The sequence below is a fragment of the Gobio gobio genome (assembly GCF_949357685.1).
Source record: "Gobio gobio genome assembly, chromosome: 4".
Lineage (NCBI taxonomy): Eukaryota > Metazoa > Chordata > Actinopteri > Cypriniformes > Gobionidae > Gobio > Gobio gobio.
The window spans coordinates 20,205,260-20,230,450 of NC_137100.1; the positions used below are offsets into that span (position 1 = coordinate 20,205,260).

Here is a 25,191-nt window from a genome sequence, read left to right on the forward strand (position 1 = left end):
TGACTTTGACATAGTCCTTTTATGTTTTCCCATTTTAAATGCATATTGCCTGCCGTGCACAGTTAAACTGATGCCACCGGGGTGGCGGTGCCACCGGCTTGGGCCCGTCATCGCTGCTCGCAGCTTTAATTATTATTATTATTTTATCGACTTCTCGGGCACTTTTGGGGCCCTTACCATGCTCAAAAACTCTTGAAACTTTGCACACACATCGGAATGCGCGGCCATCAGAGCCGGGCTGAAGCTGGTACCCGGGCGTGGCAGGGGGGCTCGACAGCGCCCCCTAAAGTGGTGTCTGAAAACTTGGTCTATATATCAAACACACTTACACGTACATGTATGAAACTCGGTACACATATAGACCTCATCGGGCCAAACAACTTTCGTGCTCTAAGTTACGTGTCAGCCCAACAGGAAGTGAGCTAATATGGGTTGTTCTGAAAACACATGCTCTGGAATTTAATATACTCCTCCGAGGCCATTGTTTCAATCAGTGCCAAACTCGGTCAGCATGAAGTCAAGACACAGAGGATGCTAAATTGCGAACGGATTTTTGATATCTTAAACGGTTTGGCCGTGGCGAAGCAACGAATTTATGGCGAGAAAAGGTAAACAGGAAGTGTGTAATAACTTGTGCAAACATTGACTGATTTCGATGAAACTTCAGCTGTGTGTTCGTTGTAAGAGGCCGATCACATGGATATGACTTTTGTGAGTCAAAGTTATAGCGCCACCAACTGGCAGCAGGAAGTGTGTCACTTTCAAAAATGCTTTGAATCACCATCTTATTTTCACCAGATTGACTTCAAACTTCATCAGTATAATGTGAAAACATGACAGATAGAGACATATGAATGAATTCCTGATATTTCAAATAATGCTGCCATGGCAACATGTCAAAGTTTAATAATGTTTTTGGCTGTTTGTGTGCCCTCCCCTCTATCACCAAAAGGTGGCAGTGTTGTATTATTTTTGAAACTCCCTTTCTCTCTCTCTCTCTCTGTGCTTGTTTTTGTGATTTATGAGGACACAAATGTGTATGATGACATACACTGGTATTACAACGTAGTAGTTAATGTGGACATTAACTATGACACTATATCACTACAGGACTAATTTTCTAAATGACATTTGAGTTCCAATTCTTATCACCTGACAGCCGTGATTTCATGTACTCATTCAGACAGAACTCTTTTTTTAAAACAGAGTGTGAGTGTGTTTTCTATACATGTGCTTTACAGAAGGTCATGTGCTGTGTTTGCAAAGATCACTTTTGACACATTTGTCTTTAAATTCATTATTTACTGACATAGTTCAAATTTATTTTTTAAAAAAATTCACATTATTTTCTACAAGTGTCTGTTTATAAGTGTCTTTTTTTCACAGAAAGTTTTTGTTTGAACGTGAATATTTGTATAATTCAGGGTCTGAGTTTTTACGTTCTCCTCGTAGGTGATTTTATTCAATCTCCACCAAACTCGGTCAACGTGAAACGGAAGCTTAACGCATTAAAAATATTTAACGCAAATAACGCAGTCTCCGTTTTTATATCCATTTTTGCTTAGCGTTACATGATCACGCTCCTATTCATGTAAATGCTTCCAAGCGCGATGTCAGCTAATCAAGGGACACTGACACACACACACACACACACACACACACACACACACACACACACCAGGCCCGTCGCGACAAGGCAGGCAAACCAAGCAATTGCTTGGGGCCCCGAGCTGGCCTGGGGCCCCAAGACAGCGACAGGTTAAGAATAAAATGAAACGACAAACTGTGTGAGCGCCCCATTGATAGTCAATGCAGTAAAGTGCAATGACACTGTTATCGGGATCCCCCTTAAAAGGCCCCCTCTCAGTAGTCGCTGACAGCAGCCAGCCAACCACGCGATCTCTGCTGCGGCAAAATACAAAACATCCTCGGATTTGAAGCAGAATTTTATGCTTCAGGAAGCCAGAAAAGAAAATAGAGAAAGGAAGAGGAGGATAAGAAAAAAAAACAAGATAGCGGTATGTGATAAATTACACTGGATAAAATAGCTCTACTTGTCTTGTACAAAAATGGTGTAAGTTTGCAGCAGGTAGGCTAGCAAAAATATGTTTATGTTAGCTATCGTTACCTGCCTGATGGCAAATGCTGCTTGTAACGAACAGTTATAGCAACTTTTTTTTTCGAACAGACGAAATTACATGAGATTGCTATAGCTTTGTAATATGTTTTTATGAAAGTGGCATAGCATGCTATACTAACTAGTATTTATGCTATGCATAAATAACCTGGAATAGTTAATATAGCATGCTATATTAACAATTATTATAAACATTATTTAACCAGAAAGAGGCAGAGGAACATTATTTTTTTTCATAGCTTATCTTAGTGTGCTAGTGTCGGGATATATACGGTAGTGACAGTTTGCAAATATGACATTATTTTTATAAGTTACCAATGGATCTTGAACAATTACTTTATTCTGTGGCAATTTTTACACTGTTACATTTTGAAGTACAGTATCAGGACAACCCACATGTTTTACTGGTACTGTTTATTAACTATTTATCAAGGTATTATAGTCATCTGTTGCAACTTTATAATAACCATCTAGATAATGTTTATAGACAGTTTACAAACCAACTAGTAACCCTTAAGTATTCCCAAAGTGTTAGGAATATCTGGTCTGTCTATCTATGTAATGTTTATAGATGTTTTAAAAATGGTTAAAGGTTTACAATTTTTTTTTTAATGATACAGTGGTGTTTTTTGCAAATGTTTTCAAATTTTATGGACAGTATATGCAACAACAGTATTTGCACTGTCTCTATGTCCATTTTGCTTGGGGCCCCCAAATTTCTTCAAACGGCCCTGTGTGTGTGTGTGTGTGTGTGTGTGTGTGTGTGTGTGTGTGTGTGTGTGTGTGTGTGTGTGTGTGTGTGTGTGTGTGTGTGTGTGTGTGTGTGTGTGTGTGTGTGTGTGTGTGTGTGTGTGTGTGTGTGTGTGATATGTAGGTTTAGGGGTAGTGTAGGGGGATAGAATGTACAGTTTGTACAGTATAAAAACTAGGGGTGTAACGATTCATCTACTACATTGATGTATCGATTTATTTTCCTATGATCTAACTACATCGATCTGTGCTCGGCAAGTTGGCCTTCCGGACGACATATATCGATCTAACATCGTTTTAAAAGGTAATCAATCGATTGTATCGATCATAGGAAATAACGCATTGGATTTAAGCACGTCAGACTTTATATGGATGTTTTTTCTTAGCACTTTTAATGATAAAGGCGTTAAACGTTACTCGATTCAGTCTGCCTATCTGTGACATCATCGCAACGCACCAGCAGCAGCGCTCATTGAAATGAATGGGATCGTGTCGCTTTGTCGCTGCGTGTTGCTGGCGGTGTGAACGGGGCTTGAGAAAACAAAACATAGCATGGGGCATGGCAGAGGAGAAGCCAACGAGCGAGAAATTATCAAGCCACCAGGAGAAAGCGCTACCTGTACTTTCAACCCTTGCTTGTTACCTGTGCCTTCCTGACACCAGTGTGCCAGCAGAGCGAGTGCTGTACTGTTTTAGTACTGCTGGCGACATAGTGAACGCACAGAGAAGTGTTCTGAGGTCAGATCATGGTGATATTTTTGAAAAAGAAATCTGTAGAGTCATTGAAGAGTAGTTGGTTACATTTTATCTTTTGTTAAATATTGTTTGTTTATTAAACTGAGAGTAGTAGCAGGCCAGTTTATTCAATCTGAAGAAATGTTGGTTGCACTTTATTTTTGATATTAATATTGTATTTGTATTATTTTAATGTTGAAAAACAACAGCAAAAGTAGCAGGTAAACTTACTATTAATTAAACCTGAAGAGAAGTTAGTTGCACTTTATTTTTTATATTAAAGAGCACCTATCATGGCATTTAAAATGTTCCAAATATTGTTTTAGAAGTCCCCAACAACAGTTCCCCTTCAAGGGAACTCGAGCTGCGTCACCGCTTTGGGAACGCCCCTGCGTGATTGCGTCGTGAAGCACGTATGTCATCAGTCCAATAGAGAGACGGAACGTCATAGGCGGGTGACGTCATAGACCCGGAAGCTATAAAGCACACCGGCAAACACACGCCGTTAGCTTCTGTTGCCTTCAACAAGCGCTCTGTGTTATTCTGTCCAAGTGTCTTTGTGTTGTGTCTGAGTTCAGACTGTTTTGTTACGTTTGCACTATTCACCACATTGATACAAGAGAAAAAAAAAAAAGTATGACGAGCGAACAGCGTTACAGACAGTGTGTTCCTCCCTGCTCACGCTACATCCCGAGCGGGGATACACACTTGATGTGCGTTGTTTGTTTGGGAGAGCAGCACGCGCAGTCGGCACTCGAGGGTGCCGGCTGCGAGCATTGTGAGGCTCTGCCTCTTCGCGTGCTGCGATCCCGCCGGGCGCTCTTCGAGGAGGGCGTCCCGGTTAACGCTCCCCACGGCACGGGTCCCGCTGCGGCTGAGGCTCAGCGGCGACTCATGTCGTGGGGTTCGCAAAAGGATCTGACGGAGGGGATGGAGACGGGCCCCGCCCTATCTCTTCCTTCACCCGCCAGATCCAGCGCTGCCTCTCTGGGTTCGGGAGCCCGCTCTGCGGCTTCTCCCGCCCGGGGAGCGGCCGCGATACTGCAGCTATCTTCCTCCGAGGAGGTTGATGTCTGTAGGATCGATGCAGGGGGTGGAGACTCGTCACTTCATTCCCCTGCAAGTGAGGAGCTCATGGAGGTGCTGAGCAGAGCGGTGGCCAGACTTCACTTTGACTGGCCACATGAACATCATGAGCGAGCTGCTGTAAAAAGCAGACTCGACGAGCGCTTTCTCCCCGCGCGCTCTGTTCAGCCTCCCCGAAGGAGTCTGCCGTTTTTCCCGGACCTCCACACCGAGGTGTCGAGGTCTTGGAAGCGGCCCGTGTCTGCACGCATTTTCACCCCGCAAACGTCCGTGTATAGTAATATCGCGGGGTGTAAGAGACACGGTTATGGTCAGCTGCCTCGGGTTGAACAGACGCTTGCGAGCCATCTGTCACCCGAGTCTGCGTCGACCGTAAAGGCTCCGTCTTTGCCCACAAAGCCTCTTAAAGTGACATCATCTTTTGTGGGCAAAGCATACTCGGCAGCAGGTCAAGCCGCCGCGTGTCTGCACACGATGTCTATTGTGCAGGCATATCAGGCTGATCTGCTAAGGGACCTGGGGGAAAGCCACGAGATCGGAGTCGATACTATTAATGAACTTCGATCGACTGCCGATCTCGCTCTCCGTGCCACCAAGGAGACGGCTCGATGCGTCGGCCGTTCTATGGCAGCCCTAGTGGCCACGGAGAGGCATTTATGGCTAAACCTTACAGATATTAAGGAAAGGGACAAGAGCTTTTTGCTTGATGCGCCGTTGTCTCCGGAGGGCCTGTTCGGTGACGCTGTCACCACGGTTACCGACAGGTTCCTGGAGGCGAAAAAACAGGCAGCGGCGCTCAAGCAGTTCCTTCCCCGTAAGCCCCAGGTCTCGTCTGCTGCTGGGCGGGAGCAGCAGATGCCGAGTACAAGCTCCTCGCACAGGGCGCAGCAAAAAGTGAGTGTCGCCACTCGTACACCCCCGCAGAAAGGGTCGTCGGGTGCGCGGCGCTCACAGGCGCAGCCTTCTAACCCCAGGGCTGATCTGAGGACAGTCATTGTGGCGAGGAAGGCTGCGTCAAAGAAGTCCTGACGCCTCTGGGCCCAGGACAGTGAGGGTGGTCCCCTCCGCGGGCGCACGGTGCTTACCGCTGTACACGGTACCCGTGCGTCCGCGGTACCCTCACGGGGTCAGTCCGCCAACCCCGCCCGAGTGCCGGGGCGCGGAGGGGCCCCGCGGGTCATTCAAGGATGGCCCGCACCCTCTTCGGAGGGAAATTATGCCGTCGAGTCAGTCGTTCCCTGCCGGTTCGCCGCTTCAGGGCGCTGCACTCGCGGTGCAGAGTACATCAGAGACCAGCCTCGAGGGGCTGGTTCCCTTAGTAGATTTTGTGTCAGAGTGGGAAAATCTGCCTCACATATCTCGTTGGGTCCTGCGATGTGTAAAGTTGGGGTACTCGATTCAGTTCAGATGCCGTCCCCCCAACTTCAACGGGGTCCTCTCCACTGTGGTGGACCCGGTGCAGGCTCTGGTGATGACTCAAGAAGTACAGACTCTGCTGCAAAAGGGGGCTATAGAGAGGGTTCCCCCCCCGGACAGGGAGTCAGGCTTTTACAGCCGGTACTTCATAGTGCCAAAGAAGGATGGTGGGCTGCGCCCCATCTTGGATCTTCGCGTCCTGAACCGAGCCGTGGCAAAGCTCAAGTTCAGGATGCTGACACTCAAACAGATCGTGTCTCAGATCAGGTCCGAGGACTGGTTTGTCACGATAGATCTCAAAGATGCGTATTTCCATGTCTCCATCCTTCCGCAGCACAGGAAGTTCCTGAGGTTCGCTTTCAGGGGAGAAGCGTACCAATATCGGGTGCTTCCTTTCGGTTTAGCCCTTTCACCCCGCACGTTCACGAAGTGTGTGGACGCTGCTCTGGTCCCCTTGCGTTTGCAGGGGATCCGCATCCTCAATTACATCGACGACTGGCTGATACTAGCACAGTCAGCGCGTCTCGCGGTTCAGCATCGAGATGTTGTTCTCGCGCATATGAGGAGGTTGGGGCTGAGGCTCAACTCCAAGAAGAGTGTTCTCTCTCCTGTGCAGAAGATCACTTATCTCGGGGTGAGTTGGGATTCGGTCGCTATGCAGGCTCGTCTGTCGGAGCCTCGCGTGGGGTCAATCCTCTCAGCCGTGAAAGGGGTGAAGCTAGACCAGCCGCTCACTGTAAAGCAGTTTCAGAGACTGTTGGGTCTGATGGCAGCCGCGTCCAATGTTATTCCTTCGGGCCTGCTGTTCATGAGGCCGCTACAGTGGTGGCTCAAGACCAGGGGTTTTTCCCCGAGGGGGAACCCCTTTCGCGTAATCAAGGCAACGCGGCGGTGTCTCCGCACCTTGGTTATGTGGAAGGACCCCAGGTTCCTGACCCAGGGCCCGTCGCTGGGGGCACCGTGTCAGCGTACTTCTCTGACCACGGATGCCTCCCTGACGGGCTGGGGGGCGACCATGAGTGGTCGCTCGGCCCAGGGTCTGTGGCAGGAGCACCAGCGTTCATGGCATATAAATTGCCTGGAAATGTTGGCGGTGTTTCAGGCTCTGAAGCACTTCCTGCCGCATCTCAGGGGCCATCATGTGCTTGTACGCACAGACAGCACATCGGTGGTCTCCTACATCAACCATCAGGGGGGCTTGAGGTCTCGTCGCTTATACAAGCTGGCGCGCCTTATCCTCCTCTGGGCTCAGGGAAAATTGCTGTCAGTCAGGGCTATGTACATTCCTGGGCGGTTGAACGTGGAAGCAGACATCCTGTCGAGGCAGGGGCCAAGGCCCGGGGAGTGGAGACTCCACACCGATGTGGTGGAGCTCCTTTGGGAGAAGTTTGGCAGGGCCCAAGTGGACCTGTTCGCCACTCACGAGAACTCTCATTGTCATCTGTGGTTCTCCCTGTCGCCTCCAGCTCCTCTCGGACTGGATGCGATGGTACAGGAGTGGCCGAGGCTGCCCCTGTACGCTTTCCCCCCGATCGCTCTGCTTCCGGGAGTTCTAGAGAGAGTGCGCCGGGACGGGGCCCGTCTCCTTCTAGTAGCCCCGTTCTGGCCGGGCCGGGTATGGTTCTCGGATCTGGTGTCTCTCCTCAACGGCTCTCCCCTGGAGATTCCGTTCCGGAGGGACCTTCTCTCTCAGGCGGGCGGAGTTTTTGTTCACCCCCGCCCGGAGTTGTGGAAACTGTGGGCTTGGCCTCTGAGGGGGCCCAGCTCATAAGTTCCGGTCTCTCAACTGAGGTTGTTGAGACCATTCTACACTCCAGAGCTCCTTCTACGAGGAAACTTTACTACCTGAAGTGGAGACTCTTCACCTTATGGTGTTGAGATCGCCTGCGGGATCCAGTTAACTGCCCTGCGAGCGTGGTGCTGGAGTTCCTGCAGGAGAGATTCTCTGCTGGGTTAGCCCCCTCCACACTAAAGGTGTACGTGGCGGCCATAGCTGCTTACCACACTCCTTTGAGTGGTGTTTCATTAGGGCGACACCCTCTAGTAACTCGTTTCCTCCGTGGAACCTTGAGGCTGAGACCTGTGACACGCACCAGGGTGCCGGCCTGGGACTTATCCATCGTCCTTCGAGGCCTTTCCGAGGCTCCCTTCGAGCCGCTCGAGGAAGTTCCTGAGAAATTTCTCACTTTCAAAACTATTTTTCTTCTTGCTATTTCTTCTCTTAAAAGAATTGGGGACTTGCAAGCCCTCTCTGTCGCACCCTCGTGCTTGGAGTTTGCCCCGGGTATGGCTAAGGCCTTTCTCTCTCCGAGGCCCGGGTATATTCCTAAGGTCCTCACTAATCCTGTGAGACCTATTGTGCTCCAGGCCTTCTGTCCTCCTCCCTTTGTGACGTCAGACCAGGAAAAGTTAAATCTGCTTTGTCCAGTTCGCGCCTTAGACGCCTATATCCACAGAGCTGCCCTGTGGAGAAAAACTGATCAGTTGTTTGTTTGCTACGGACCTCCATCCCGTGGGGGTCCGGTGTCAAAGCAGAGGATGAGCAAGTGGGTAGTCGAGGCTATCTCACTGGCTTATGTGGCGGCCGGACAGCCCTCTCCTTTGGCTGTTCGGTCCCATTCCACTAGGAGTATGGCTGCTTCTCAAGCTCTCTTGGCAGGGGCCTCCCTGCAGGAAGTGTGTGATGCGGCGGGGTGGTCCTCGCCGCATACATTTGTCAGGTTCTATGAACTAGATGTTTCTGCTACTCCGGGGTCTCGGGTGCTCGCCTCGTAGCTGTTACAGGCGGGCATCCAGACTCGCATGGGGACGTGGGTATTCTCGTTCCCAAAGCGGTGACGCAGCTCGAGTTCCCTTGAAGGGGAACGTCTCGGTTACGACTGTAACCTTAGTTCCCTGATGGGAAAGAGACGCTGCGTCACCCGGCCATACTCCTCGCATGCCCGCAAGCGCCTTGTTTCAGGCCTTCTTCAGAAGCTAATGGCGTGTGTTTGCCGGTGTGCTTTATAGCTTCCGGGTCTATGACGTCACCCGCCTATGACATTCCGTCTCTCTATTGGACTGATGACATACGTGCTTCACGACGCAATCACGCAGGGGCGTTCCCAAAGCGGTGACGCAGCGTCTCGTTCCCATCAGGGAACTAAGGTTACAGTCGTAACCGAGACGTTTTGCATGCATGCAATGACAAAAAAGACTTTAGTTTTCTTATAATATGCATTTATTTTTACCTGTTTTGACAGCGATTCTCAAATGATTCCTTTAGTGATTCACTTTTCAAAACCCCGCCTTTACGTGACGCTAATCTGCGGTGATTGGTCCGATGACCCAGTCAGTTGTGATTGGTATAGTCTGTGCAGATATTTTCGGAAACGGAACGCCCATCAAAGTCTTATAGTGACAGTAATTTGTTAATATGTGTCAGGAGTTATGAATATGAAAACCGCGTCGGAACCGTTTGATTGTAATATGAGCCTCAGCTGATCTCATTCATAAAAAAACTCCTCTATTCACCTCACGAAGACTCGCAACAAATCAACATCCCTCAGGGCTTTTAGTTCAAAAGTGTGCAGATGAGGAGACATATTGATAGATTCTCATATGTCTGTGTCAAATTTCTAAACAGAGGAGTATTTTTTATTCAATACTTCCTCAAAATGCGCAGATATAGCCTAATCGTGAGCGATTGAGTCTCTTATGTGTTGTTTTCAATTCATCCTGGCAGCCGGAGGGCGCTCTGTGCACATGTAGTCCATGTACAGACAGACGAAGAAGAACCATGTGCCATAATAGAAGTCCGCAAACATACAAATAGAGACATTTGACGATTAAATAAACACACAATCGCCAAATGTATGGTTTGTCTTCAAGCCACTTAGTCTTCAAATGCTCATCCTTGGGCAGATGAAAAAAGTTTGCTTTTGAGTCGCACTTCAGAACACAGCGTCTCGTCGCCATGATGTTTTCTAGTTTTCACTGGCGTCTTGGAGCGCAATAAGTGGGCGTATCGTATTCAAATAACTTGACAAGTTGACGTCATCTAGTCAGAGAAAAAGCTTCGGTCTTCTAACGATTCTTAAAAATGACTCAGAGTCGACTCTTACTTTTGAAAGAAAATAACTTTATATACGGTGTACTGTCATATTTCAAAACTTTGCAGGATGTTTTTGTTCACTTAGATCTATGTTACACACTACATGAAAGGTAAATTTCAAAATTCCATGATAGGTGCTCTTTAATATTGTAATATTTTTATGTTGGAAAACAAAAGCAGAAGTAGCAGGTTAACCTACTGTTGAAATGTTGGTTGCACTTACTGTGCTTTTATTGAATATGTATTGAATATTGAAAATGAGAGCAGAAAAGGTTATCTTCCTGTTAATTCAACCTAAACTGTTGGTTGCACTTTATTCAAATAAAATTTTAATGCATACAGGCTCTTAGCATGCTTGAAACTGCTTGAAACTCAACACACACATCAGAGATGTCAGTCAGTACACATTGGCAAAGCCTCAGAAACTGGCGGGGATGAGGGGCTCTCTAGCGCCACCTTTTGACAAAAGTGGGGGGGTTAGTTTTATCTTCAGTCACCAAACTTGGTACATATATTGTTCTCTTCGAGCCGGACAACTTTCTAATTTACAGTCATTAGCTCCGACCAACAGGAAGTCAGATATTTTGGTTTGAAGGTGAATATTTGTATAATTCAGGGTCTGAGTTTTTACGTTCTCCTCGTAGGCGATTTATTCAATCTCCACCAAACTCGGTCAACATGAAACAAAGATACGGAAGATGCTAAAATGCGAACGAATATTGGATATCTCAAACGGTGTTGCCATGGCGAGGGATTAAATAAGGACAAAAAAGGGGAACAGAAATTGTCTCATATCTTGTAAAATCATATTTTGATTTCAATTAAATTAAGATTTTATGTTTGGTAATTGAACTTAGATTAATTTAAAATGACTATACTATTTTTCAGATGAATATATATATATTGTATAAATATTTATTTTAATAATTTATTGTGCCTGTGTGTGCTGCCCTTCCCTCAATGAACACAAGATGGCACCATTGTGTTAGTTTTGAAGCAGGATAAAAAAAAAAACACCTTGTTTCTCACTCTCTCTCTCTCTCTCTCACTTCCGGTGTGACGTGTGACTGTTGAGTGTGAGCGGACTGATTGTGAGTGAATCGGAGCTTGTGAGTGAATCTTTCTTTCTTTTTCTTGCTTTTCTTCCTTGTTTGGGTTATTGTTAAAAAGTGGTGGTTTATTTGTTTGATCGGGCCGCGTGCTACCGTTTTCTTTTGCGGGAAGCATGACGGCCCCACGAGTGCAAGGTTTGAGTAAACTCACGCGGCGCCATGGAGTTAAAGTGGCGTCCGCGGTGAGCGTTGAGGACTGTTGCCTGGCTGCAGGAGAGGTTGTTGGGCATGAACATATCATGTCGGCCTCCAGAATGAACAGTGCCACCGTCATCTTTCTTAGCTCAGTTGAAAAGGCAAATGAGTTAGTTGAGACTGGAATAGTTATTGATCATTTTTTACTCATGTTCTCCCACTTTCCATGCCATCCAAAAAAGTGCTGTTGTCCAACATCCCGCCTTTCATAAGTGACGAAACTCTAGTAAGAATTTTGTCACGGTATGGAAAATTGGTGTCACCTATTAAAATGATACCAATTGGTAGTGGATCTCCACTTTTAAAACATGTAGTATCGTTTAGGCGATTCGTTTATATGGTTCTAAAAGACGATGAGGATCTAGATCTTTCACTGCATCTCAAAGTTGATGAGTTCGATTATGTTATCTATGCTACTACGGACAAGATGAAGTGTTTCAAATGTGGCGAGGTTGGTCATTTAATTCGTGCGTGTCCTGGTAAGAATAAAGAAAGCGGTTCGGCGGCTGATGACATAGTTGACAATGTTAGTGAGCCGGTCCCTGGTCCGTCAAACGCGGTTCGACCTGTGACAGAGACAGGTGCAGTGGAGGACCGAGCTGTGGAGAATCCGCCCGCGGCCAAGTACCCCAGAGTGCAGTATGGACGATGGGGCGGGGCGACACGTTGGGGCGGGGTCGCCCCGCCCACCTCAATGTTTATTGGATTCTGATTAAGATGAGCTTATTGGTGTAGAGAAGTAGGACGCCATGGGCAGCCTTGGAATGCGGAAGTAGAGAACAGACGAATAAACTTGTATACATTTTGCGTTTTTCGTCATTGTTGCGTTTCCACAATTCCGTGGAAGTAGAAATAGAAAGAGCGGTGGATTACAATAAAAAGAATAAAAATAAATTGTTTAATTTACAATTATCCTCTCGATAGGTGTAGACTCCTCGTCATTACTCTGTTTTTTGTAAGTTAGCGACACAGTAATATAATGCCAAGTATGGATATGTACATGTACCTTAAATATATATAGCAAACTATGACACGGCAAGTCTCTGAACACCACAATAGTAGTAACCACATAAAAACTATTGTAAAAACTTTTGTAAAACTATAAAACTATTGTAACCACAGATTAACAATGGTTTTGCTACAAAAACTAGTTTAACTTTCTTTGGCTCCACAAATAGTAATTAATGCACCAAAAAACATTATTTTACTATAATAAAATCATGGTTATTTTTTAAAGGGAGAATCTCTTTATTCTCTAAAGAGCTTAAAAAAAAAAAAAGACAGGAGGACTCTCATTTTCTTTATTACTGCACTTTACTGAAAATCTCAATCCTGAATTTACATAGTAAATGTATAAATCAATATATTTAAACCCCTTTGAAAAAAAAATCTAAAATCATTGGTTACTGAAATATGGCACAGAATTTTCAAAAGCAAAAGAATTGATTCGTTAAATTTTAATACATAGCAAATGTTAGCATCAAATATAAGAACAGCAGAATGGAATCTATACAAAAGAACCAGAGAGATTGAAATGACTAAAACTGTAAAAATGTGATACATGTTTGCCATAGCTTTATTATTCCATTTCTGCATAAGTTAGATTCAACACAATGTGTTTCCTGCTGCAAAAAAAACAGTCCTGGGAGCAAAATCCTGTGCAAACATCTTCCGAGTAGAAGCACAGCAGTTCACCTTGTCTACCTCTTCCCCTATACCCTGGTGGATAGGACTTGAAAAGGGCTCTGCAGTCCAAGCATTCCCTGATACTGTACATCTCTCGGAACTCTTTGCGGTAATCCTGAGAGAAACATTTCCAGTTGACCACACCTTAAAGTGTAAAGAAAAAATACAGGAGAGATAAATAAAGATTTTTAGTTTAAATGCATCATACCACAGAAAATCTGAATATATGTTCATTGTACAAGGGAGGGGAAAAAAAACATACTGTCTAGCCAGGCAAAGTGTGCAGCTTTCCGAAAAACTTCATCTGTGACCACATCCCTAAACCTCCTGCATACCAGTGAAAGGGTCAAATATGCAGAATCACCAGTTGTTAAAATAACTTCCTTGGGGACGTTGGAAAGGATTTCCAGGGGAAGCTGTTGAAACAAAAACATAAATGTTTACTTGTATATAAAAGTTGTTGAAAAAAAAAAAATTGACTAAAGACAACCTTGGTCCAGACAAACCTGATATATTGTTGTCACAACAGCAAGATCTGAAAAAACAACAGACCGGGCGGAGTTAAGAGCTTTGGACCTGTAGCACAGAGACCAAAATCACTGCATTTTCATCATCAGGTCAGCGAGATCGCAAAACAAACATTTGGGGCAGTTTGATTGCATAAAGTGCCCCATTATGCTTTTTTTAAAGTGTTCTCATTTAGTTTTGGAGGTCTCCTACAACAGGTTTACATGCAAAGGTCAAAAAAAGTGTTTCATTTTCTCATAATATAACGACTCAAATGACTCTATGGATGAATCAGTCTCTCTCCCTCATTTTCATGAGCCTACTTTGGTCTGATTTGGTCAGATAGCCCAGTCTGTTGTGAATGGTCTACCGCGTACAACGCATATTTCGGAAATAAACGCCTATTACCATAATGGAACTCCAGCTCAATCAGGAGGCTTCTTAAAAGATCAGCTATTGTACACTGTACAGACAGTAAGGATGATGTTGATTTTATATAAATTCCAGCGAGAGTCCGAATCGATGACGAAACATCAGAAGAACACATTTTTTTTCAAGCCCCAGTTGGCCCGCACTGGACCAAGTTATTAGGAGGCCCAGAAACCCCTGGCCCTGAGGAAGCCCGAATGAGGAACGAGCAAGGCCTGGAAGTGACAGTGAAGGCGTGTCGCTTTTGGCCAAACAGTGGAAACGCTGCTATTGGATGACCAACAGAATCCTTGTACATCCCTTCCATTGCATATCTGACAATTATGTAGCTATAACATTTAGAGAAAAAAAAAAAAAAAAAAAAACCTAGACTAAAAAAAGAACACTCAATTCATAATTATTAGTGCACAAATAAATAACCTGCTTTGTCGGACTGTCCCTGTAGACATTGGCTTTTGTTTGGTGAACCTCCTCCCCTCAGTGGTTGAGCGCTAAAAGAACAAATGACAAGAGGTAGATTGGTGGATATAGTAAAGAGTGTTGTTTAACGTAGGACCATGCAAACAGCTACACACATTTGCAGAGTGAAGTTGTCCAGTATAAGAGCACACCACCACCTCCTGATCAGGGGCATGTCATTCTGAAAAACAAAATAAATATATACAATCATCATGTATGTCTATTCAATTAAATTGATAGATGTCACATGGTTATGACATACCTCTGTAAAATCAAATCTAAGCCCCAAAGCCATGTACAGAGTGTACTGTTAGAATCCACAAATAACAAGAAAATGTGCATGTTATTAGCATGTTATGAGCTTACAAATTTAACTAAAATAACTATTCTGATTTAACCTACCATCAGTATGTACATCCCACAGTTGTTTCCACCCATCTGCTTTGGGATTCCCTGTGAGGTTTGGAGTAAAAAAAGCACATACTTTTACCATCACAGATTCTAATCACATCAGTTGTTAATGTTAAATATTTTTGTAATGAAATAGACTTTTGTTTTCATTTAAATATAATGTTTCACTTCAAATGTAATCGCAGCTTTCTCTGTCCACTCTCGGCTGTCAATTAGTTTTGCAATGTTCCTGTAAAGAAAAATTATGTACAATTGTTAGGGATGTAGTTGTCCATATCAATTAACCTATCTACATCTCATTTGCAAACAAGTGTCATAGATGGTTTGTTATTGCATAACTGTTCATGCACATCACTGAAAACTCCAATGAACACAAAATAAAGTTCTTGAACAAAAATAGAGGTTACGGTTTAAAACAGAACAACCGTAAACTCTGAACTCATTCTGAACACTTCTATAACCTGAATGTGTCAATGTATGGTCCAAATGCTGCTTGTTGCATGGAATCGAGAAAATAAATGGCTCTTGTCTTTGGTTTCATAATCTGTAAAACGCACATGCAATGCTTTGTACAAACATCTCTGAAATGGTTTACTGTATATGTAATTAATTGTAATGTGCAAATAAACTAAATTCAACAGCACATTATTGGATATATTAGTGCTAAAATTACAACTAACGGTTAACTTAGTTCTCATCTGAATTACATTACTTACACACAGTAGCCAGTGGCCAGGTAGCCAGGCTGGCAGAGCCACAAGGTCCGTCTGGCTCACATTAGCCTAAAATGTATGTACAAACATATCAGAGCCTAGGAACTATAATGTTTATATTCAATGACAGTACAATCTTTCACAAGATAAAACATTCCAGAACTCACCGGAAGGGACAACTCTGGAAAACAAGAAAGTGGCGGAAGCCAGGTCGCTACCACGTAGGGATTAGCAACATGCACATTGATATCCTGTAACAAAGGAACAAGTGTCAGATACATTCAAATGTATCCTGTTTTCAATAAAATCCTTGAGACTGCTACCTTACCATGCGGAAAGCGATGTTCTCAACGATTCTTAGGCAACACTTCAAAATCTATAATTTAATAAAACAAAAAAAATCAGTTCCTTTGAGATTTTTAATCTAATTTTACTTATAAAAATGTATTTTACCGTTGCTTCAACTTCTTCTGCCAATCCTAAAGTCATGAAATCAGAACACAACAACACAGTTGATCCCACAGACGCAATACGTTCCTCCGGGTCATTGTTAGGGTCCAATACATGTGCAACCTGGAAAAAAAATATTAAGCAAGCATAAACTATGATCATGTTAAGATTTTTAGTGTCCACAAACAAATGACTACCATTTTCTGAAGATGTTCTGGTAACGGTTGACCCCACACTGCTTTATTTGGAAGCATGTCCTCCACGGCCCAGAAGGGCTTGTAGTCCCACTTTGACATGTGTGCTCTTCGCATGGTGGCTGGACAGCAGCTATAATAAAAAACGACAATGACGACATCATGAATTATCACTTCATAAACTTACTACTACAACAGCACATTCATACCTGGAATTTGACTGCATACTCCAGTATCAATTGTGTTGGAGGGTTGAGGATTCACGGCCAAGGATGCATCTAAAACACATGAACATATACATACACTCTCTCGCAGTGTGCATCTTATATTTTCAATCATAGATGACTGATCTTCCTACCACAACAACATTACATTCATACCTGAAATTTGACTGCATGCTCCAGTATTAATTGTGTTGGAGGGTTGAGGATTCATGGCCAAGGCTGCACCTAAAATACACAGATATATATATATATATATATATATATATATATAAAATATACACATATACATATATATATATACACACACAAATATATATATATACACACAAATATATATATATATATATATACACACACAAATATATATATATATATAAACACAGTGATAATATATTACCCAAAATTATCTTTCCATTGCAATCAAACTGTAATTCGGTGTTCTCATCAGCAAGTTCTTAACTGTTTTACAACCTTATTGTTACGTGCAACATTTTTAGGGTGCAAAATATTTCTTGCAATGAAAATGTGGGATGATGGTTTCATCATGTTCAGGAAGTAGTTCTTTTTCTTCATATCTGAAAAGAGTTGCTCAGCTGTCTGACTGTTTATTTTTCCAGCAAGCTCAGGGACAAGGCCAATCCTCCTCAAGGAATCCCCTAATGTCTTTGCTATTGTTCTGATGGAACACATCACACAACGCGTAGTGGTCAGATGAACCAGTAACAGGGTGACCATCTTGATCAGCTGGTTCTTTTCGGTGGTTAAGCCATGGCAAACTGACTTCCAAGTCATTTTCAGATGCCGCCTTGATATTTTCTTCTGATGGATGCAGTAAACGACCGTCAAAAGGATGAAAAAAATTCTCTGAACGTTGGTTTGCATGTGAGGCTAGTCCTCTTGGGTAGTCGTACACTGTAACATTGGGTACATGTTTCCATGAAAGCAGGAGGTCAGCATAATCACGAGGGCTCTCTGCTCTGATGTTAAATTTAACAGAATACACAACCCCACAAGGGCAGGTTATAACAGCCCAGCCACCTAAAGGGGGAAAAAAAGATGAATACTCAATATGTCTGTCTTTATACATTTTTAGAACCCCACATCTTCACTTCACCTCAATTTGAACAGCAAATGTATACAATATATGTATTTACATATTATATGTAAACAATAACATATCAATACTTGTGGCACACCCTAATACACAACTGTACAGTCTGACTTACCAGATGCACCCCACACTCTCAAAAAAATGATTAAATGATGATTAAATCCATCTTTGAACCTTTGTGATCTATTCCACACCCCTTACAAAGGGCCCTTATTTCTCCAATCTAAACAAAAAGAAAAATGGCAACTATAAATTACACATAATTACAGAACAAAACATCTCAATTAACAAACCATTCCCGGAGATTTAGCAGCTCATCAGCAAGCCTTTCTTCTGTAAGTGGTATGTCATCCTCAGTTGAGTCTTGTGAAACATGAAGCTTAGCATTCTCTGTATTGAGAACCATGTTGGATGACCTAGTATGAACACCAATCCATGGAGCCCAAAAGCTGTAGCTTGGGTGCACAATGAAGGGGTTCGTCCTCCCACCTAATAAGGAAATAAGCTAAATTGCAGTAAAGAAAAACTTGGGTTTATTGTATATCGGAAAAGTGATCCAAGGCATACTTGTATAAAAACCTCGGCTTATCATCTCTACTGTTACTGCCTCCCAAAACTTCTCACTATCCACATGGCCATCATAATTTGGTGGAGGGGGGGGGGGTCGATTTCACTCACTATAATCAATCAATAAAATTAAATGAAACATAGAACATAGTATTTAAAAAGGATACATTTAGATTAGATTCATTTATATTGCATTTTATGAATCTATAATGTTTTTTTTTCATTAAGCTCCATGAAATGATAGGTTTATGTAAAAAAGTCTTAAACAAAAACATTAACAATGTGGACATGATTAAAAAATACAGTTATAAACACACATTTAAATAGATCAGTTATACTATAACATATATAAATTAAAAAGGTACCAGGCAAGCCAAAGGCTCCCTTCTTGTGGAGATCCATTATGACTACACTAGGGTAGTGCCCACAGTTAACACAATTGTAACTGTAATCTAGTTCCGTCATGGCCTCAAAGTGCAAATAAGCTTGTAGGACAAGCTCAGGTTTAGGGAAAGGCCCACCTTCAGTTGCATGTAATGTTTCCATTACCCTACTTACAGCAGTACTATTCTGAAATTAAAAATAGTTAAAAAAAATAGATTGAATGAATTAAATCAATAACAGCAACTTGAAAAGTTCATGTAAACTTAACAGAAAAACAACGAACTGGGACTATGACAATCCTGTACAGAGTTTCTTAGGAACACGCATAAGTGTAATGATAAAAGAATATGGTCATTGAAATTATGCAGCCCGTCTGACCACTCTTGGTACCTGTAGTAGTTTTTGGTTCTTGTGGGTGTGGGAAGGAAGAAGACCAGGGTCGGCTTTCTGGGACTCGTAAGTGCTCTTTTTATTTTCTCCTTCGGTCACTCAATAAACTGTGTGCACATCGCACAAAAACATAAAACAATAATCAAACTCTCTTTTCACTTCGTCGGTTTTGTCAGCAGTTCCTCTCTGCGTGGCTGTGTGCATACGAGTCTCAGTGAGTCTCTCTCTCTCTCATCTCTCTCTCTGCTGCAGCTTATAAGCAGTCTCTCCAGCCAATTACTGCAATCAGAGACAGGTGTTACTCATTTGCACTTGACCCACTTACCAACCGCTCGGCCCTGCTCTCTCTCTCCCGCTACAGACCTCGCAAAACCACGCCCCCTCCTCCACAGTACCTATATGTAATTTCACAGTTTGGGCACTGTCTGTAGTAAGTTGATATTCCTAAAGTAGAAAATAAATGCATGATTCTAAAATATCCATGAAAAATATCTGAAAGCACATGTTAAATGTAACAATGATCACACATACCTTGGATTACACCAGAAAACGTCAGGATCTTGGCATCTTTTGTGATGAGTCTTGGATCACTTAAGCTTTGGGTTCTGCACTTGGTACATTTCAATTCTGTGGGAATCAGATGTCTTGGAAAGGACTGATTGGAGTTTGCATCTCTGGAAAGATTTAGTAAGGTCTTGGGAAGCTCACTGGGAAGTTTTTTTGTGTGTCATCATGTAGTGGATAATTTCTTTGATGTTGGAGTCAGATGGTGGATAGCTGTTGTCATCTTTTTTTCCTTCAGGTGATTCAGGTGGAACTTCCTCTACACTTTTCACCTTCTTGAACAACTCTTTGTGATGGTGAAAGAGATGCCACTTTGAAACAGCCTTGTGAATACAAGATTCCCTTGGCATTGAGCAAGGGCAGTACCAAGAGTTTTTCTTAACATCATACGAGACCATTACTCTGCCAAGTCTGCTGTAATATGAGCGTTTTTTTTTTCAAACACAGACACATGCAATTTGTTGAGTTGGTCTCCTATTTGTACAGACACTGACAAGGGAACTCCTTCGGCCTGAGATTCCTTCTTCAGATTAATTAATTGTTGCTTCCTTGCCTCTCCAAACCATTTCTGGTCAACCATCACACACAATGTGTCTTCTGCAAGATCAGTCTGAATTTGACCAACACGTGGACAATAGGATAAAGACTGCAAGTGGTCACACTCAAATGGCCGAATACCACTTCTGTGGGCAAAGTCTCTAGTAATGCAGCACTCATCCAATTCACACTCCGACCTTTGTGATTGTCCCCAGGTATTTTTCAAGACGTGGATTGGAGTGGATGCACCATGGAAAGACTTTTCAACAGCAAAAATTCCACTTTTGCCATCAACGCACTGGCATCTTAAATACCTTAGGGATGATACAGTCTCCTTGCATTCTGTGTGTCGTCTTTGGATGTGCTTTCTTAAGTTGTTTTTTAATAATGCCAGATTACAGTGCACACACACAACCGTTTTAGGCTTCACAGCAGCAGTCCTCAGACCTTGGTTTTCTTTTACTGGACAAGTTGGTTGAAACAACAACAACAACAACAACAACAACAACAACAACAACCTTTACTAAGTCTTTACTACTTAATGTGGCTAATGTTTTTAAGATCACTGTGCATACTGCCTTTTATACAGTAGGATTAAGGTTGCAGCGGTATAACATTTCATGGTTAAAAGTTCATGCCTTCCCATGCTATCGGAATCATTGTAAATACATTTACATTTATGCATTTAGCAGACACTTTTTTCCAAAGCGACTTACAACTTGGAATAGTATTGTAGTAAATTGTATAGTATTATATAGTAAATATTAGTTTCCTAGCTAAAAGATGGGACATGAATGCCCTCTCAAGTCAAAATTTGAATGTAATGAGCTCGTAATCACAATTTCAGAAGTGGGAAGTAGGACATTTCAGATAGCACGTGAAAGCAGCATTAAACTGTAACGTTAGTTGGGGTAAAACTGTGGCTCTGCGGTCAAGACCCTTCTCGATTCAAGTCTACATCCATGTCAGCACTGAGCTGAACTAAATCATCGACTACACGTTCCAAACTAAATAGAAGGTAGTCGCTTGGTGCATGATCTATATCCTGTTAACTGCAAATCATTATCAATGGGACTTAAAGTGATAGTTCACCCAAAAATGAAAATTCTGTCATCATTTACTCACCCTCAAGTTGTTCCAAACCTTTGTAAATATATATATATATATATATATATATATATATATATATATATATATATATATATATATATAAAAAATTATAATAAACTTAGTATCCACAGTAGTACTACAGTGTAGCGATGATAGCAATCCTGTTAAACCAATCCTGCATTGAGAGAGGTTAGGACTGCCTATGAGACAGAAATAGCACAGTTCAAAATGATACATGACAATTTATTCATTAATTCATTTATGCATTTCTACATTTATTTAATTCTGCACATTTATTTATTTATTCATTTATTTATACTTAAGTATTCTCGTCCTCCATATTATTGTACCGTTAAAATCTTGTACCACTGCAACCCTGATTAGTATACGTTTACCAGTCTGTTACCTGTAGAACTTTTGACATTTCCACACTGAAGCTCGGATTCTGATTCAGCTGTAACTGCTGGCTTGGTCTCCATGTTTGGAAGAGACCCTTAAAGCAATAAAAGAAATACCAGATAGAACAGATCACTCTACATGCAGAGGATTATGCCAAACAAAAATGTAATATTTTGTTTTTGTCAAGAAGTCTGACCACTGTTTGAAGAAGCGAGAGTTATCGATGTGGGATCTTGTCTTCTTGCTGTGTCACAAATCCTCCGCACTTTCAATGCAGGGCTCTCTCGCATGCAGGAGTCCGATCCAAACCTCTTTGTTCCGGAGGTGTTGTGGATGTGCTCCTGCTGTATGCTCAAACCCACTACAAAATGAAAAATTATTCATATAAATAATTTGATGAAGTGATTCAAACATTGAATTATCAAATAATTTATCGCTCGACCTCAAATCTCTAAATCAAAATATTTAAACAGTTTTAAGACAACGAAAGACATTGCTATTGTCTATTCAATTACCTGTGGTGTCTTTATTCATGACATTCTTATGATTGTCTGATGTAGTGAGTGAAGCAACTCCTGGTTCACCGACATCACAAGGTTCAGGGTGGCTTGATATGTGAGTCATTAATTGTGACCTATTAATAACGGTCTTCTCACAAAAACAGCAGTGAAAATGTGACCTTGCTCGGCACTGGCCGCTGCATTTGATAATAAGGAAATCTGAAAATGTAAGAACTAAGCACATTACCAAGCAAACTTAATTTATAACTATAGTAGTAAATAGAAATAACCAGTTTGGGAAAAACCCCCACAAACCTTTGTATTTTACTGCTGCTTCAAAATGTCTACGAACATGGATCTGTACCATGAGCAATTGAGTTCGTAAAGTCACAAAATGGGCACAGTTTATGAGTAGACTTCATATACACTTCATGTTCTGCTCTGGTTACGACGGTGTGGTGCGTCATGTTTTTATAGAAAAGATTTTCTAAAGTAGAAAAATACAGTTTAATTTTATTATGGGATATGCTTCAGAAATTATACTCCAGATTCGACTCTCGAACACCGTGCTAAACGTTTAAATATAGCTATATTAACTTACACAGCCATTTTACTCACCTCGTTCAATCAACTTGCTGTCTCGTTACTATTACTGCTGTTACTTTCTACCGTTCTGCCATAGGTTTCGACGTAAACTGCCCCCTGCTGGGTCGGAGCAAAATGTCAAAGGCGGGAAAATAAAATATAGGCGGGGCGACACGTGTCGCTCCGCCTCGATGTGTCGCCCCGCCCCAATCGTCCAGACTGCACTCTGGGGTTACTCCCCGCGGCTGAGAGTGCGGCGATTCAGGTAAATAACCCCGAAAATGTGGTTGAGGAAAATAGACCGGGCGATGCTGAGATATCGAATATTCGTTCTCGCAAAATTAATATGCAAAAAAGTGATAGCGCACCTAATGTTTTGCTGCCCGATTTGTTTTGTGATGGCATTGAAATGGAGACAGAACAGAGTGAATTCAAAGTTCCTTCAAAAAGGAAAAAGTCTGATGACTTTCAAACGGTTAGAGCTAAGAAAGCTGACGTGGAAGATTTCTTTGGTGAAAGTGACAGTGAATCCTCTGATTCTAGCGTCAGTCTCTCTCAGAGTGACTTCTCTAGCCGCGGTTGTGAAGTGGAGGACATTAAACTTTTTCTAAAAGCTACTAAAAACAGGAGAGGGGTCTGTGTAAATGATTATTTTTCTGACACAAAGCAGTTTGTTGATAAAACCAGGCTTTTTATGTCGGAAGGTTTGTTTACAAACAAGGCAATATATCGATTAAAAAAGATAGTGAGAAAACTCACTTCTGATAACGCCAATGAAGGTAGTGAGAAAGCATAACGGCATGGCTAGTAAAGTGGTGTGTGTGTGTGGAGGGCTGCTATGTTTCTTAGTTTCTTTCATTTCTCAAAATATGAGTGAAGTGAATATTGCAACTTTGAATATAAATGGAGCAAGAGAAATGAGAAAAAGAGCAGGAATTTTTGAGGTGGTTAAACAAAAAAGAATAGATGTTGTTATGTTGCAAGAAATGCACAGTGACTTGAGAAATGCTGCTGATTGGGCTGAGGAGTGGGATGGGGTCTCTGTGTTGAGCCACAACATCTCACTTAGCGGAGGGGTTGCCATTCTTTTTGCCAAGAGTTTCAGTCCGACTTCTTATCAGGTTGATGAAGTAGTTAAAGGAAGGCTTTTAAAAGTAAGCTCTATTTTTGGGGATTTTACTTTTGTTTTTATTTGTGTGTACATTCCAACTGCACCAATAGAAAGAATGTTGTTTTTAAATACATTGTCTTCTGTTTTACAAAAATGCTGTGTAGAAGAATATTTATTTTTGGCCGGTGACTTTAATTGTACATTGTCGAATTTGGATAGAAATCACATTGAACCGCACTTGCCCTCTCGTAATCGGTTAATCCAGATTGTTAAAACGCATGAGTTATGTGATGTTTTGAGACAATTTTATGAGACACAAAAGCAATATACTTGGACTCATATTCGTGACAGTGTGATTTCATTGGCTAGATTGGACCGGTTCTATGTGTTCAAGCATCACTGTAACATTGTAAGAAAATGTTTAACTACCCCACTGGGGTTTTCTGATCACAGTATGGTGCAGTGTTCTGTGTTTTTAAACTCCATTAAGCCAAGGAGTGCATATTGGCAGTTAAACACTACCTTATTAAGTGACAGGTATTTTAAAAATATGTTTAAACTGTTTTGGAATGAGTTCAAAACCACAAAGGGATCTTTTAAGTCTCTGCGACAGTGGTGGGATTTTGGGAAAGCCCAAATAAAACAATTTTGTTTGCAGTATACTCAAAACGTCACTAGAGAGACAACGTTGATTATGAACACCTTGGAGACCGACATTGTAAAACTTCAAGAATTAGCTGAGTCAACTGGTGGCCAGGGTTATTTAGATTCTTTGTCTCATAAGAGGACACAGTTGGCTGATCTACTGGGTATTAAAACACAGGGGGCTCTGGTCAGGTCCAGGTTCCAGAGTGTGGATCAGATGGATGCTCCATCCAGGTTCTTTTTCAACTTGGAGAAAAAGAACGGTCAGAGCAGAGTCATCCATGCTCTGCGTTCTGAGTCTGGAGGAGTATTGACAGACCCTGCGGACATTCGTAGGAGAGCAGTTGTGTTTTATGAAAACCTGTATAAAAATGAACTTGGGGTGGAATACAGGAGTGACAGTGAATTTTTCAACGACTTGCCCCAGGTGTCTGAGGAAGTCAATGTTGAGATCTCTGGTGCTTTGAGCTTGGGCGAACTGTACAAGGCCCTTCAAGGAATGGAGTCTGGAAAGGCGCCGGGCATCGACGGCCTGCCAGTAGACTTTTATAAGTCGTTCTGGTCAGAGCTGAGAGAGGACCTGCTGGAGGTATTGAATGAAAGCTTGACTGAAGGCCAGCTACCTCTGAGCTGCCGTAGAGCAGTGTTAACCCTCCTGCCCAAGAAAGGCGACCTTACAGACATAAAGTGC

The 25,191-nt window shown here is 42.5% G+C and overlaps 1 protein-coding gene and 3 long non-coding RNA genes across 4 annotated transcripts; all 4 read right to left on the reverse strand.

Moving 5' to 3' along the window:
* Positions 1–12,236: 12,236 nt before the first annotated feature.
* Positions 12,237–16,228, reverse strand: LOC307125392 (uncharacterized protein; the record flags this gene model as incomplete). Its single annotated transcript, XM_079815244.1, has 13 exons — positions 16,183–16,228; positions 16,058–16,105; positions 15,897–15,980; positions 15,733–15,798; positions 15,185–15,245; positions 15,008–15,058; positions 14,868–14,912; positions 14,722–14,786; positions 14,567–14,637; positions 13,717–13,745; positions 13,473–13,626; positions 13,243–13,354; positions 12,237–12,282 (listed from the first exon to the last, which is right to left on the reverse strand). The coding sequence occupies exons 6-13, from the start codon at positions 15,041–15,043 to the stop codon at positions 12,237–12,239; spliced, it is 558 nt and encodes a 185-aa protein (XP_079671370.1). The 5' UTR covers positions 15,044–15,058; positions 15,185–15,245; positions 15,733–15,798; positions 15,897–15,980; positions 16,058–16,105; positions 16,183–16,228.
* A 224-nt stretch (positions 16,229–16,452) lies between these two features.
* Positions 16,453–16,806, reverse strand: LOC307125670. The gene is made up of 3 exons (XR_013816406.1): positions 16,754–16,806; positions 16,583–16,651; positions 16,453–16,506 (listed from the first exon to the last, which is right to left on the reverse strand). It is a non-coding gene; the product is annotated as an uncharacterized lncRNA (long non-coding RNA).
* Positions 16,807–18,952: 2,146 nt separating this feature from the next.
* LOC307124656 lies at positions 18,953–19,823 on the reverse strand. The gene is made up of 3 exons (XR_013816283.1): positions 19,581–19,823; positions 19,445–19,493; positions 18,953–19,049 (listed from the first exon to the last, which is right to left on the reverse strand). It is a non-coding gene; the product is annotated as an uncharacterized lncRNA (long non-coding RNA).
* A 2,079-nt stretch (positions 19,824–21,902) lies between these two features.
* On the reverse strand, positions 21,903–22,522 carry LOC307125064. Its single transcript, XR_013816329.1, has 3 exons — positions 22,475–22,522; positions 22,175–22,378; positions 21,903–22,020 (listed from the first exon to the last, which is right to left on the reverse strand). It is a non-coding gene; the product is annotated as an uncharacterized lncRNA (long non-coding RNA).
* Positions 22,523–25,191: the final 2,669 nt, after the last annotated feature.